Source organism: Balaenoptera physalus, assembly GCF_965194825.1.
Source record: "Balaenoptera physalus genome assembly, chromosome: 6".
Taxonomy (NCBI): domain Eukaryota; kingdom Metazoa; phylum Chordata; class Mammalia; order Artiodactyla; family Balaenopteridae; genus Balaenoptera; species Balaenoptera physalus.
Window position 1 is genome coordinate 55,684,308 of NC_138885.1, and position 14,420 is coordinate 55,698,727.

General features: G+C 36.0%; 1 protein-coding gene across 2 annotated transcripts in view; it reads left to right on the forward strand.

The window, feature by feature from the left end:
* The first annotated feature begins 402 nt into the window (after positions 1-402).
* Positions 403-14,420, forward strand: part of PSMD14 (proteasome 26S subunit, non-ATPase 14) — a 90,571-nt gene continuing 76,553 nt past the window's right edge. The window contains exons 1-3 of one of the 2 annotated variants that reach the window (XM_082465182.1): positions 403-715; positions 7,059-7,193; positions 9,475-9,526. In XM_082465182.1, coding sequence (XP_082321308.1) covers positions 9,479-9,526 — 48 coding nt within the window. In that variant the 5' untranslated portion in view covers positions 403-715; positions 7,059-7,193; positions 9,475-9,478. Of the gene's footprint in view, positions 716-7,058; positions 7,194-9,474; positions 9,527-14,420 lie in introns of those variants that run through there. The other variant, XM_082465183.1, reaches the window with a different exon arrangement.

Below are 14,420 nucleotides of genomic sequence, written 5' to 3' on the forward strand. Positions count from 1 at the left end.
TGTAAATTAAATTGGGCTTAAAATAGATAGTTTTACCATTAGGGAAATGTTTGTTTTCCTTGAAATTCAACCTTTGCAAATTGGTAAAGACAAGAAGGTGGGTAGACTGCACTATGGAAAAGAACATCCGACCGATTTCCGCTCTTTTCACACCTCTCCCTTTTCTCTCTTGCTTCTCAGATGACCAAGTTAATCTTAGTCCAAGTGAACCTTTTAGTTTTGAAGTAGGGCCGCGGTGAACACCAAAATGAAGAAAGGGGTTCCGGCCTTCGCATTCCTGCAGTTCCATCTCGGCGCCAGCCGGGCGCGCAGAACTGGGGAGGGAGAGGTGCGGGCAGAAAAGGGAGGATGTCGGAAGGGTGGGAGCGGCCCTAGCGCTAACTTCCGCCCCGCCCTCCAAGCCGGGACGCCTGAAGCAGGGGGCCCGCGTAGTCTGTCCCGGGCGCTCCTCCTGGGACGCCCGCTCAACTCCCGAGTCGTCTTCAATTGGCCGCCGGGGAAACGGAAGCCGAAGCGGAGCAGTGAACCCGGAAGTGCTTCGCGGCGGAGGCCTGGGCGACTCTTTTGAATGGAATCGGGCTGATTCATCGCCGGTTCGCGGAGCCAGAGCCCGGCCGAGTCGGAGCTGCTGCTGTCGCTCTCGCCGCCGCCGCTGCGTCACCGCTGCTGGAAGACAAGGGTCCAGACCGCGGCCTCCTGCTCCGCCCGCCTTCAGGTAAGACGGGGAACGCAGGCCCCAGCGGTCCGCGGAGGCAGCCGCGCTAGGCCGCTGCCAGCGCCGTGCTTTCCTGAGTCACGTTGCTCAGCCGAGTTTCCACTGGGGGCCCGGGCGGTGAGGGTGGAGTCCAGGTTCCTTCGTCCTCCACGCTGTCTACCCGGGTCTCTGACTAAGTTAGGTCTGGATGTGGTCTCCTTCCTCCAAGCGTTTCTGCTCCGCTGAATTCACCACATCTTGGGAGCCTCTCCTCTCTATTCAGAGAGGACCCTTGGTTTTGGCTTCTGTTTGTCTGTGTTCTGTTGAAACTTACCCCTGTGTTGAAAAACTTCCCGCCAGACAGGAAACAAGGGCGAGAGAATAAAATTAACTTTCCCGTTGAATGCATGTTTGCTTTGTCACTTGTGCTAACCTTAGGCCTTGACCCCTTTTCTCATGGTGTTAGGTTTTCAACTGCTTTCAGAAACAAACAAAACCCCAGAGGTGCACTGGTTTTTAACCTTGAAACTCTTTAAAACAAAGTATGGTTATTCCTGCTCTGCCTTTTAACTTTCCGTTTGTCCCACTTGAGTAGTTGCTGATGAATTGATTACATTTCCTGTTTTCAAGAAAGTAGAAACCTGCTACTGTGTGTTACATCTTGGAACTTAATTTTCGTGGGGTCACTACATTGTGTCAGGCAAAAGAAGAAAAATGTAAATTTCTCGAAGGAGTTTGAATATAAACCTAGTGACCTGAGGAAAAATTCTTGAAATTAAAATGGTATCCAAAAGTTGGGAAAGGCAAGGAAGAGGCTTTAAAAATTAGCAAGAAATGTACTTCTGTAGTGAAAATCATTTTTTTTTCATTGCTCACAAAAGTATTTAGTGCTGCTGACTTAATGTTTGTAAGCAAGAAGACAGCCACTGATAATGTTGAAATAAAAAAGAACTGAATACAGTTACAGTGGAGATGATTAATATAATTAATGGTGGCCTTCTAGTCTTGTCCTATAAAGCTAGCAGGTGGCTCATTTAAAGTTTAAATTATGTTTCTTTTAAATATATAAATTTAAATGGGTTATTGTGCATTTGAAGAAATTAAGATACGCGGTGGCTCAGAATTAACTACAAGATGTGTTTAGTGAAGTGGTATTTAGTGAGAAGGCTGAATATTGTCTAGAATTCGTCCCAGGACAGAATTGCATCTGGCCAACAGAAGAAAGTTTTGAAGTCATGATCTTTCAATGAAGCCTCACCTGTTGACTTTGGGAGTTTTTTTTTTTTCCCCCAAGGGGCTTGATAAATATTATATCGCTGTTCTAATTGAAAAGCTGGATTTTTAACCTGTTTGACATGGGTTTATTCCATTTTTATACTTGTCTGTAACCCTTGTGTTTAATATCTAATTTCAGAACCCATCTTTGAAAATCAATAACAAGGAGCAATTGTGCTTCTATTTAATTGTTTTAAATGTTATAGCAATGTTTGTTTCATAAGTCATTGTCCCCCTGTGAAAGCCTTACCTGAATACTTGTGATTTAGTACTCATGAACTTGTCACATACCCAGTTTGTTGCACTCATTTGACACTCATATTCTGTTTTATGATATTTTGGTGTCCCCATCTGTGAAGTGAGAATTGGATTAAGTAATCTTTCCTGGCTCTAAGATAATAACAATGACAACAGTTACTGAGTCCCTGTGAATGTTTCAGGCACTATATTAGGTGCTTTGCATTTTTTTCTTACAACAGACTTGCAAGGAAGATATTATTCTCATTTTATAGATGAAGTCTAGAGGCTAAAAGAAGGTAACTTGTTCACATCATATAGAGGGTAGGTGATGAAGCCAGGATTCAAATCTAGGTCTGATTGCCTCCAGAGCCTTTCCGGCTCAATACTACTATTCTTTCACTCTATGTTTTTTCTATGGGTTTATTTCGTGCCTCCCCAGGTAGATTGTAAATTCTTTCAGTGAAAGTCACTAAATTCCTCAGTGGCTCTGTTTCCGTATCACCTTATAAACAAGGTAGTATGTAATAAATATTTTGCTTCAGTGCAGTAATTAGGAGATAGCACAAGAAGATATTCATGATAATTCCATCCTCACTGTTCTAAATGGGGGGAAATCTTACTTTCAGAACCTTATTTGTATAATTAAGTTTAACGTTGACTCTTTCTATTTTTTCCACTGAAGAAAGCCCTTAAGAAAGTGAGAGAAAGAAGTTCCTAATTACTTTCCACAAATCAGACAGTAGAGGAATTAGAAATACAGTGAGATCGCAAATATGGAGTAGTTAAAGGATTTAGCATCAATCTGAGAAGTAATAGTATAGAACTGCAGCATGGGTTGAGGAGTAAAAAATGAAAAATGAGCTAGGAAACAGTAGAAAAACCTGAACAGATAAGGGCTTCATGATTTTGTTAGCTCAGTTGTGAGATGAAGAAGTGGAAAATCATCAGGCTTTTGAAAGTACTGATACTTATTTTGCACTTTTTTTATAACCAATTAGGATTCTAAACATTATGTGTGACATATTAGGCATAAACACTTTATTCATATTATCTCATAATGTTTTAGTTAATCAGATCATGAATAAGCTGTTGAGTCCTCTGCTTTTTGATAGGTGTAAAAACTTGGTTTAGATCCATAGACCTTTTGCATTGCTTTTATTTCTAAGCACTGGAAGTATTCTTTTATGTTCTAGTGTAACACTTTTAATTTTATGAACCCCTTTGCGAAGTTCTGCAAAATGCAAGTCCCTCTTCTCCAGTGTGATTCATTTAGTACTGTGAAACATGCCGTGTTTTGAAATTCACTAAATGGCAAACTCTATGGGAAGAAGAACCCATGCTGGATGAACTGTAGCTATGCTCAGGATGGTGGTGCTGATGACAGCAGCTAGCATTCACTGTTTACTTGCTATGTGCCAAGCATTGGTTAAATGTTGTTTATGTTCATTATCTTATTTAATTATCTAAACATCTCTATGAGGTGGATACTATCATTATCCCTATTTTGCAGATGAGGAAACTGAGCCTGAGAGAGGAAACTGACCCAAGGATACAGAGCTAAAACGTGTTAGAGCCAGTATTTGAACCCTGGCACTTAGATTGCAGACTCATAGCTCTTAACCTCATATACCAAGAAAAACAGTCATCACCATTTACCATCTGGGTCCAGTAGACCTTTTAAAATTTCTTACACCTTTAAGTCATTTGAAGGTATATGTACCTGAAATGGACAACACTGTTGGAATGTAATTAACTGCTCATCATCCATCGTGCATGAACCTGGAACATATCCATCTTATAAAGATCAGTTCCACATTTTAAATATGTCTCTACTCTAATAGGCCCCAGCTTATCTTTTCTTTTGGTTCTACTTGCACTCGCAATACTTTGTATGTGTGTATGTGTGTTAAAATATGCATATCATAAATTACCATTTTAACCATTTTTAGGCATACAGTTCAGTGTCATTAAGTACATTCACATTGTTGTGCAATCATTACCACCATCCATCTCCAGACCTTTTTCATCTTCCCTGATGCAATACTTTTTAAAACAAGCTTATAATTTTGTTGAAGTGGAGATGTCCATCATCTTTGCTTATGAAACATTTTTATTTTTAGATTTATAAACACCAATTAGAGTTAATCCAATGATTTTTTAAAATTTCTACATTCTTTCCTTTTACTCACCTTTGTGTACACTTCAGCATTTGTCCACTTATCAACTGTATCAACATCATAAAAGATAACAGAATATGTCATCTCTTTAGCAAAACAGGTTCTTGTTGTAAAATAGTGTATAATGAAGTCCTTGTTGAATACTAACTGGATGAGAATGTCATATTTCCTTTCTGGTCTTAGAAATATATTGTTCAACTCATTGCTCCTTTAAAAAGTAATTTTTCGAGGTAAAATTCACATAACACAAAATTAACCATTTTAAAGTGAACAGTTCAATACCATTTAGTACATTCATAATGTTGTGCAACTACCCCCTTTATGTAGTTCCAAAACATTTTCCATTCTTCTAAAGTAAAATCCCTTATCCATTAAGCAGTTTCTCCATTTTATTCCCTCCCTCAGCCCCTGGCAATCACCAACCTGCATTTTGTCTCTATGGATTTATATGTTTTGGATATTTCATGTAAACGGAATCATTCAATATGTGACCTTTTGTGCATGGCTTCTTTCACATAGCATAATGTTTTGACGTTCATCCATGTTGTAACAATTACCAGTATTTCATTCCTTTTTATAGTTGAATAGTATTCCATATGTTCCATTGTATGTATATATAGAATTTGTTTATCCTTACCCCCTTTGATGGACATTTGGGCTGTTTCCACCTTTTGGCTGTTGTGAATAGTGATGCTATAAATATGCATGTACATGTTCTTGTTTTGAATACCTGTTTCAGTTCTTTTGGATATATACCTAGGAGTAGAATTTCTGGGTCATGTGGTAACTCTGTGTTGAGCTTTTTGAAGAGCTCTCAAACTGTTTCCAACAGTCATTAATTTTTAAGTTCGAGAAAATTGATATAGGATATTGTCAGTGGTCTGAGATTTTGTTTATATTAGTGGTTCTGAACTGGGATGCTTTTTCCCTTCTAGGGGACATTTGGCAATGTCTGGAGACATTTTTTTAAAATTGAAGTGTAGTTGATTTAGAACATTATGTTAGTTTCAGGTGTACAGCAAAGTGATTCAGTTATATAAATATATATTTTTCAGATTATTTTCCATTATAGGTTATTACAAGATATTGAATATTGTTCCCTGTGTTATACAGCAGATCCTTATTGCTTATCTATTTTATGTATAGTAGTTTATACTGTTAATCCCATACTCCTAATTTATCCCTCCCCCACCCCCTTTCCCCTTTGGTAACCATGTTTGTTTTCTATGTGAGTCTGTTTCTGTTTTGTACATAGATTTATTTGTATTATTTTTTAGATTCCACATATAAGTGATATTATATAATTTTTATCTTTCTCTGTCTGACTCACTTCATTTAGTATGATAATCTCTGGGTCCATCTATGTTGCTGCAAATGGTAATGTTTCATTCTTTTTTATAGCTGAGTAATATTCCATTGTGTATATGTACCACATGTTCTTGAACCAGTCATCTGTTGATGGACACTTGGGTTGCTTCCATGTCTTGGGTATTGTAAACAGTGCTGCTATGAACACTGTGGTACACGTATCTTTTCTAATTAAGCGTTTTCATCTTTTCCGGATATATGCCCAGGAGCGGGATTGCTGGATCATATGGTAGCTTTATTTTTAGTTTTTTAAGAAACCTCCATATTGTTTTCCATAACAGCTGTGCCAGTTTACATTCCCACCAACAGGGTAGGAGGGTTCCCTCTTTGGAGACAGTTTCGATTATCACGGCTGGTGGCATGCAGTGCGTAGAGGCCAGGGATGCTGCTAAACATCCTATAATGCCCAAGACAGCCCCCTACAGTAAAAAATTATTTGGTTCTGAATGTCAGTAGTGCCAAAGAAACCTTGGCTTATATCAGGTTTGTTATCATTAGAGTGCTGTTACTTGTTTCTTTACATTCACCTTGTGATTCTCTAATAATTGCGAAACTTTTTTTCTCTGTCAGTTTTCTCTTTGCCATTATGGGAGGAAAATGAAGAATTCTGAATTCTCAACTGTGTTCAATGAAAGCTAAAAAAAAGACTACAAAGATGATGTCTCCAGTCTTTTATATCTTTTTGAAAGATGAAGCAGTGCTTTGGGCAGCACAATAAAAACTGAAGGATGATGCAATGGCTATAATTTATTTCACTCTTGCATCATTTGGGATGATTGTTACCATTCTTCCATTTTCTTATTATTTTAGTCTTTTTTGGCATAGTTGGGAATAACTGATTAAGACATGACGAAGTAATTCCTAGGATAATGAAATAACAAACCTTAAAGATATAGGAAAGTTAACCACTAAGATTCCACAATATGTTATAGATTTCTAATAATGTGCAATGAACCTATATGGTAATTGCTCAATAGAATGAATTTTGTTCTATTTAAAAAATGAATAAATCTTCTTTGTTCTTTAAAACACCTCTAGAAAGACTGAAAGTCATGAAATGTCAATCTTTACATATAATTAGAACAGAAAAGAAACTTTAGAAACAAAATTTGGATAGGGGTAATCACTATGCTCTATAGCTCCCTTGGATGGTATTTCATTCTGTACTCTCAGGAAATGGTAATTAAAAATCAATTTTGATTTCTATTTTGTTTTTAGGAATTTTGCTTCTTTTAAAGCTCTTGGTGTATTTCCCGCCTTAGTTCTCAAAATAATTGTATCTTATTTTATTTACTTTTTTTTAGGAGAGAAAAAAAATAAAAATAAAAACTTGGGAAAAACTATACCTGCCAGTATTAGCAAGAGCTTGAGTTAAGAAGAAATTTGTCAAACTCAACAAATTGAAGCTTAACACCACAAGAGTTGTAGTTACTGACCAGGTGAGCATTAAGAATATATTTTACTTTTATCTATCCTTACAGGATATGTCATAAAGATGTTATGAAAATGTATCAGTTTTAGCACACATCAAAAGCCCAGATTGAGGGGCTCATGAAAGTCATTTAGATAACTAGCATTTTTGTCCTTGTCTGCTTTCTAGAAACTTTTTTTAAAGTAGTATGATTTAGAACATTTATCGATGTATTTCATTCAAAATGTTAGTATTTTTATTGAACCTTATTATCTCAAAATATTTAGTTTGTTAAATTTTTTCCTGTTTGCTGAGACATCTAATTTTGTTAAAAACACAGATTTGACCTGCCAGATTTTCTTTCCCTCTGCTCCTCACATTGCTCATGTATATTCACAGCATCTGGAGTCTGTGTAAAGTTATCAGAAACAACACAGGGGGAATAGATAAACTGAACACAGCTGGGAATTGACTTTGGCCTGGAATATATAGAATGTCTAAAGTTTTTTTTTCCCATTTGTTCTTTACGTTTGTAAGCTTGAACTAGGCCAAAAGAATTTTTTTGAAGGGGGTAATATATTGTAGAGGAATAAACGTATTTTATATTTTAAAATACACGGGGTTTTGTTTTGTTTTCAGTCTACAGCCTTTAAAAAGTGGCATGTATCGAATGCCATATTTGAGCTGAGGAATTTTAATAAGAATTTGATGGAGATTTTATTTGTAAATGTTGCTATTAGGAGGGTGAGTTAAGGTTATAAAGTGGAAATTTTGTTTGGACTATCCAGTTTTCTTATGTGCCTTTTCATTTTTTAAAATGAGTTTATCTGTTGTCAGTCTCACAAACTTGTGGAGTGAAACAAGCCAGACAACATATATTATTTTGTTACATAAAATTCAAGAGCAACAGAAGTGATCTGTGCTGTTGGAAGTTGGAATTCTACCTTTGCAGGGTGGTAGGGACTAGGAAGGGGATACGAGAGGTTCTTAGGTGCGGACAAGGTTCTCTTTCTTCATCTTGGTGGTGGTTATGGTGGTGTGTTCACTTTGTACAGGTTCCATGGCTGTATCATTTGTGCACTTTTCTAAATATGGACTTGAATGAAGTTTGCTGTACCAACAGTGTTAAATATTCACAGGATTAAATTGTTTGCAGGATTCAACAAATATAATTAGGCAGTAATGTAATGATCATAAGTACATTATTGAAAAGTTTGTATAGCTGGTCTAATTAGTAAAACAACATGGACAAATGACTAAAGTAATCTGTTAGCATTTAATTTAGAATATAATTTGTGGTAATACCATTTTCTAAAGCATACACCTAGGAAGAAGAGGAATTTTAAGGCATAGTAGCAATTTTTAAGTAGAAAAAAATGCTTCATTGTCATGTTTAAAGTATTTAGTTGTACTAATATTAATTTTTATAATTTGATTACTCCTTTTTGTGTATTTGTGGCCATACTAGTACCCTTGTTGTTTTTTCCTTTGATTTCTTCTGTGAATTTTTCAAGCTTATAAGAATATCTTCTGTAGTTATTCCAGACATAAAAAACAAATCAGATTGATATTTCAAAGTTAATTCTCTTTGTACTGATTAACTCTAAAATTGTAATTGAGAACAGCAGCCAAATTTCCTTAGTGAAAACGGTGTATATCTTTACAGTATCTGAAATAATGCAAACTATCTGTGTGGATTCTAGAACACTATCTTAATGCATTTAATGCAATATTACTTTATATTTCTTTTAGTATAATGAGTTCGTTTTTAAAAAGCCTTTGATGCTAATTCAGAGATCCATAATCTGCTCACAATGTCTTTCACATGTAGTTTTGATGATAACTGACAAGCTGTAAGTTAATTAGCACAGAACTTACTAATGAGGATGTTAAAATTTAATTTAAAAGTGAGGATTTTTATTTGTACACTCTGGACAAATTGAAGGAAATTCAATCATACATATGATAAGCATTTCAGGCACTTTTTCCTCATTCAGGTACTTTATTAGGTAACAATAAGAAAATATAATTAACTTAATGATAGCAAAGTTTTGAAAGTATGCTAAGATTGCTTGTCTTTAAAACTGGGGATAACCCAAAACCAAAGCAGTAAAATAAGGTCTGTTAATTAGCATGGAAGACAGCTTCTTGAATTAATATGTGGTGTTAATTAACAGGAAGTCTGATGTTGTGTTGTAATTACCACCAATATTTTTGACATACTGAGTGACTGAAGGTGAATTATGTAGATAGCAATTGAGTAAACACTTTTGTGCTTAGGAACGTTTTTCTTTGTTTCTGTTTTCTAGAAATATGGACAGACTTCTTAGACTTGGAGGAGGTATGCCTGGACTGGGCCAGGTTAGTATATAGACTCTAAGTGTTTCTTTGTGTGTAAACTATAAGCTTTTCACTAGTTATCCAAAGAGAAAGAAATCAGTCCCAAGAAAATCGCCTCACAGATAACCTTATGGTAAGAAGCTTCCCTTACTGCTGGTTACTGTATTCCAACACTAAATAACTTGTGGAGAAAATGTTCTATTTTCTTAATTTAATTTTCTCCTAGGAATAAGAATTTTATCTATTTGCTTTGATTTAAACTTTTGGGATATGCGAGATTATCAAACTTGCCTTTTGGTTAAAAAAAAAAAGAAAAGACTCAAAGTATCTTATTTCTGGGTTTACAATGTAGACTTTAAAAGTAACACATGAAAAAGTTAACATGGCATACTCTTGGCAAGATCCAGAAAACCCAGAATGTATGTACAATCTTAACACTGATAAATTCCTTCTAGTAATTATGATACATGGATGAATTAATAAGCAATACCTCTCTTTTCTTTAAATTTGGTATATATGGTTTCTTTTACATTCTTATTAAAATTAAGTGAATTTTCAGTTGTTTTAATATTATCATCTGTCTTGTTCCATCCTGTTGGGGCAGATGGCCTCCAGATAGATTTCTATCTCAGGATATTCTCTCTGCTTTCAGCTAAAGAAGAAATTTCTGCCTCTTTTGAATTCTACACTGATTATCTTTCCAGTCCTCCATTCACAAAAGAGATGACTGTGTTAGACTTTTATGTAATGTATTTTATGTCCAAATTTTGGGACTATTTTTATAACCCACCTTAAGAACACTTTTAGTTGTCAGCTTTTTCCTATTTCCGTATCACTGTCAATGACTTGTCTTCCTTTATTCAAAGTAGTCTAATATTTTGACTATTAAGAAATAGTTCTGTTTGAGATTTCATGAAATTTTCAATGTTTTGTAGGTACTTTTACAAGGGTCTATCATGGCTTATGACTAATAAACCTTTTCCTTTTAGAAAGTTGAAATCATCTTGTGATCCTATATTGCATCCTTGCACAGACTTCAGTTATTTTTCGTTTACTTTTGTTAGTTTTTTTTTTTAAGCAGTGAGGTTTATTTATTTATTTATTTATTGGCTGCGTTGGGTCTTCGTTGCTGCACGCGGGCTTTCCCTAGTTGTGGTGAGTGAGGGCTACTCTTAATTGCGGCATGCGGGCTTCTCATTGCGGTGGCTTCTCTTGTTGCAGAGCACGGGCTCTAGGTGTGCGGGCTTCAGTAGTTGTGCCGCGTGGGCTCAGTAGTTGTGGTGCACGGGCTCTAGGGCACGGGCTCAGTAGTTTGGCTTGCAGGCTCGAGAGCGCAGGCTCAGTAGTTGTGGCGCACAGGCTTAGTTGCTCCGCGGCATGTGGGATCTTCCCTAACCAGGGATTGAACCCATGTCCCCTGCATTGGCAGGCGGATTCTTAACCACTGTGCCACCAGGGAAGCCCCTACTTTTGTTAGTTTTGAATATTTCTCATGTTCCTTTACTGTAAGCGTGTTTCTTCATGATTCTTCATTTTTGTAAGATCTGTGTAATACATTCTCTTAAGAGGCCTAAGCCTCTCTGAACTTGACCCTTCTAAAGCTGCTTCCATACATTTGCAAACATTCTAGGTAGCTTCTAGAATTTCCCTAATTCATTCTGAAATTAGCAATAACAATGTGTAGGCATATGAAAGTGTCAGAAGTGAACTGAGGTGGTATGTAGATACTGCACATTTACCTGCAAATTACAGGTAAAGATGTTGCCTTAGTAGAATTCTTAAGGGAAGTTGCATCAAATTTAAATACCAAAATAACTTTTTCCTTAAGTAGTAGATGCAGTAAATTATATATCCATGCCAGAAATCCATGCTGGGAAATTGTTGGACATTAAATAATGGGTTGACTGACCACCGATTGAGTTACATCATATCTCAATGACCACTGCAAACCTTTGCATTGAGTGGAAAACTAAGTGTTGGTTCAATAACCTGTCCTTGGTTTCGGATAATTTAATCAGCACGTGTCCCCCCCTCAGTTTGTATTCTTATTTGAACTTAAAAATGTGTTGCCTGAGAATCTGATATTTCATGTGTTTCATCTTCCTGATTAGATGACAGACTCTCAAGAGAATGATTTATGGGGTTCTTATTTCTGTGTTACCTCCTTTATCAAATACTGGGTGTTCAATGATTACATTTTTTCTTAAAATTTTATTTTACTCTTGTTCTAAACTAATTTGACAAATGGATATGATGTTACTTCTAAAACATGAAATGTTAAGTGTATTATTTTTTAATAAACAGGAAAAAAGTTAAGTGTATTGTTTATTTTTTAATTTTTTTAAAATTTTTGGCCGCGGCGCATGGCATGCAGGATCTTAGTTCCCCAACCGGGGATCGAACCTGCACCCCTGTGGTGGAAGTGGGGAGTCTTAGCCACTGGACCACCAGGGAAGTCCCGAGTGTATTGTTTATTTTTAATAAAAAGTCAAAGATCTTTGGATTGATAATAGCTACTCTTTCCATTAGATAATGCGTAGCAGCCAATAAAAGTAGAAAGGAGATAGAAGTTGTTTTATCCCTCCAAAAATCAATGGGAAATGTTACTATCTTACCATATAATATAAAAGTGAGAATTTCCTCATAAATAGGGGCAGGTTACTTGCTGTTAACTTTGCAGATGGCTCTTTTAAGACATGGAAATAGTAGCAGAACAGGGTTTTCCATCCATTCTACTGACTCAACTTTCTTTGACTAGAAATGACCTTTCTCTTTTCCATGGCTAATGCTTTGACTTATTCTCTGATCCCATCCTCTCTTGAAACCTTGCTCATCTCCACTGACCCCTTCCTCCGCCTACAAAGATGTTTAAGTGTCCTGTATCCCAAAAACAACAGAACTTCACTGCATTCTGCCATTAAACCTTTTCTTCCATTTATTTCAAGAATTCCTGAAATAATAGCTTATACTCACATATTCTACCTCCTTACCTCCATTGACTCTCATAAGATTATATTCTGGCCTCCTCCTTCATTACTGTACTGGAATTGTTCAAATTGCCAAGTCTATTGGCCTACTTTTAGTTCTTTTTTCACTAGACTTTAATATATCACACTGTTCACAATGTCTTTCTTAAGACTTTTTCTTCCATTAGCTTTATCATGGTACTTTTTCCTAGTTCTTCATTATGGTATGCATACCTATAAAACAACTTAAAGTTTTTCTTAAATATTACATTTTTAAATGTTAATACGTGAACAGTAGCAGGCTAAAATCATTAAATCTGTCCACAATCCCCTACTTCAATCTAACTTATCAGTAGTGAAGCCGAAACAGATGTTTTATTAGAACTATTAAAATTTGTAAACAAATAGCTATTATTTCAAATGTGTGTTTTTATTTACTTTGCTAAAGTGCTTTTGAACTTGAAATTACTGAAAGATGTGAGATGATTGTATTAAAAGTATTTACTGCTGTAATTTGACTGCTCGGTTGTCTTCATAACTATCCCAACTTAGGTCTTGGCAACTAAACTATTTCCAAAAGCAGTCAAGACTAAACCCAACAGATGGGCCTAGCCAAAGCATAGTCTGCAGTATCTAAAAGTTTTCTTTTTTAATAGTTTAATGATAGTTATTTTATTTATTTATATTTTGGCCATGCCACGTGATTTGCGGGATCTTAGTTCCCCAACCAGGGTTCGAACCCGTGTTCCCTGAAGTGGAAGCTTGGAGTCCTGACCAATGGACCACTAGGGAATTCCATCTAAAAGTTTTTGTTTAAGTCTCTTGGTCCATGTTAGCTTTAGAAAGAGTCAAGATAAGCTTAAAAGTAAATGAAACTTAAGTAAAATGTCAATGACATTTATTATCTCGTCTTGTATTTACATTCTTTAGGCCAGTATTTTGAGTTTTTATGTGTTGGGTGTTATGCTATAGGGAACACCAAGGTAAACAAGAGCATTGTTACTTAATCTAGGGACCTAACATTCTAGTAGACACACAGCAGTTATGTTTCAAGTGCCTGGCACATATTAACTACTTTGAATTAGCCAATACTAGTGCTTATTGTAAATAATGTGATTTGTAGAGGATGTGGTACTTAATTTTTTTCCCAAAAAAGGAAAGTGAGACTGAATTGAGGAAATGATGCTTGAGCTAAATTTTGGAATATAGCCAACACATATTGAGAAAGGCCTGGAGAATAGGTGATGTGAGGGGAAATAATGGGAAAAGAAGATGGTAAGGGAGTTTGGAGTAAATTATAAAAGGTACTGAATGCCATTTTTAGTGATTTTTACTTTTTCCCCAGTAAGTGTTGTACTTTAATGAAGATTTTTTTTAAGCAGAGCTGTGGGATAAATGAATCTGTGTTTTTGAAAAGTAATTCTAGTGGTAGTTTGAAGAATAGGTAGGAGGAAAGAGTTTGAAGGTAAAGTCATCAGTTATATGAAATATTTTTGTCCTTTAACCTTCGAGGTACATAATAGGGTTATACTTTTCCATCATTTTTGAACTTAGCCTGCTCATGATTTTGCTTTGGCCAATGGAGTGTGAGTTGGAAATTAACAGGTCACTTTTAGGTGGAAGCTTTAAGAATCAGTGTGTGATTTGCCTGCCCTGGTAATCAAGGAAGCATGGAAATGGAATCTCCCTTAACTGAGAGAGAGTGACATACAACCTGCAAGTCAGAAATCCTATGATTTTTGTGTGAAATTCCCTAATTTTTTTAGTCTCTGGTTTTTAAGAAACATGATATAGGCAAAACTAAGCACAAACTATGTGTTGCCTATAAGTTATCAGATTGTACCTTTCTAACACAGACCTCAGTAAATTTCAGATGCAAAAATAAGGGAAAATACTGTATGTGAGTGGTCAGAGAAGGCTTTCTGAAAGTGGTGAGATGTAAGCTACAT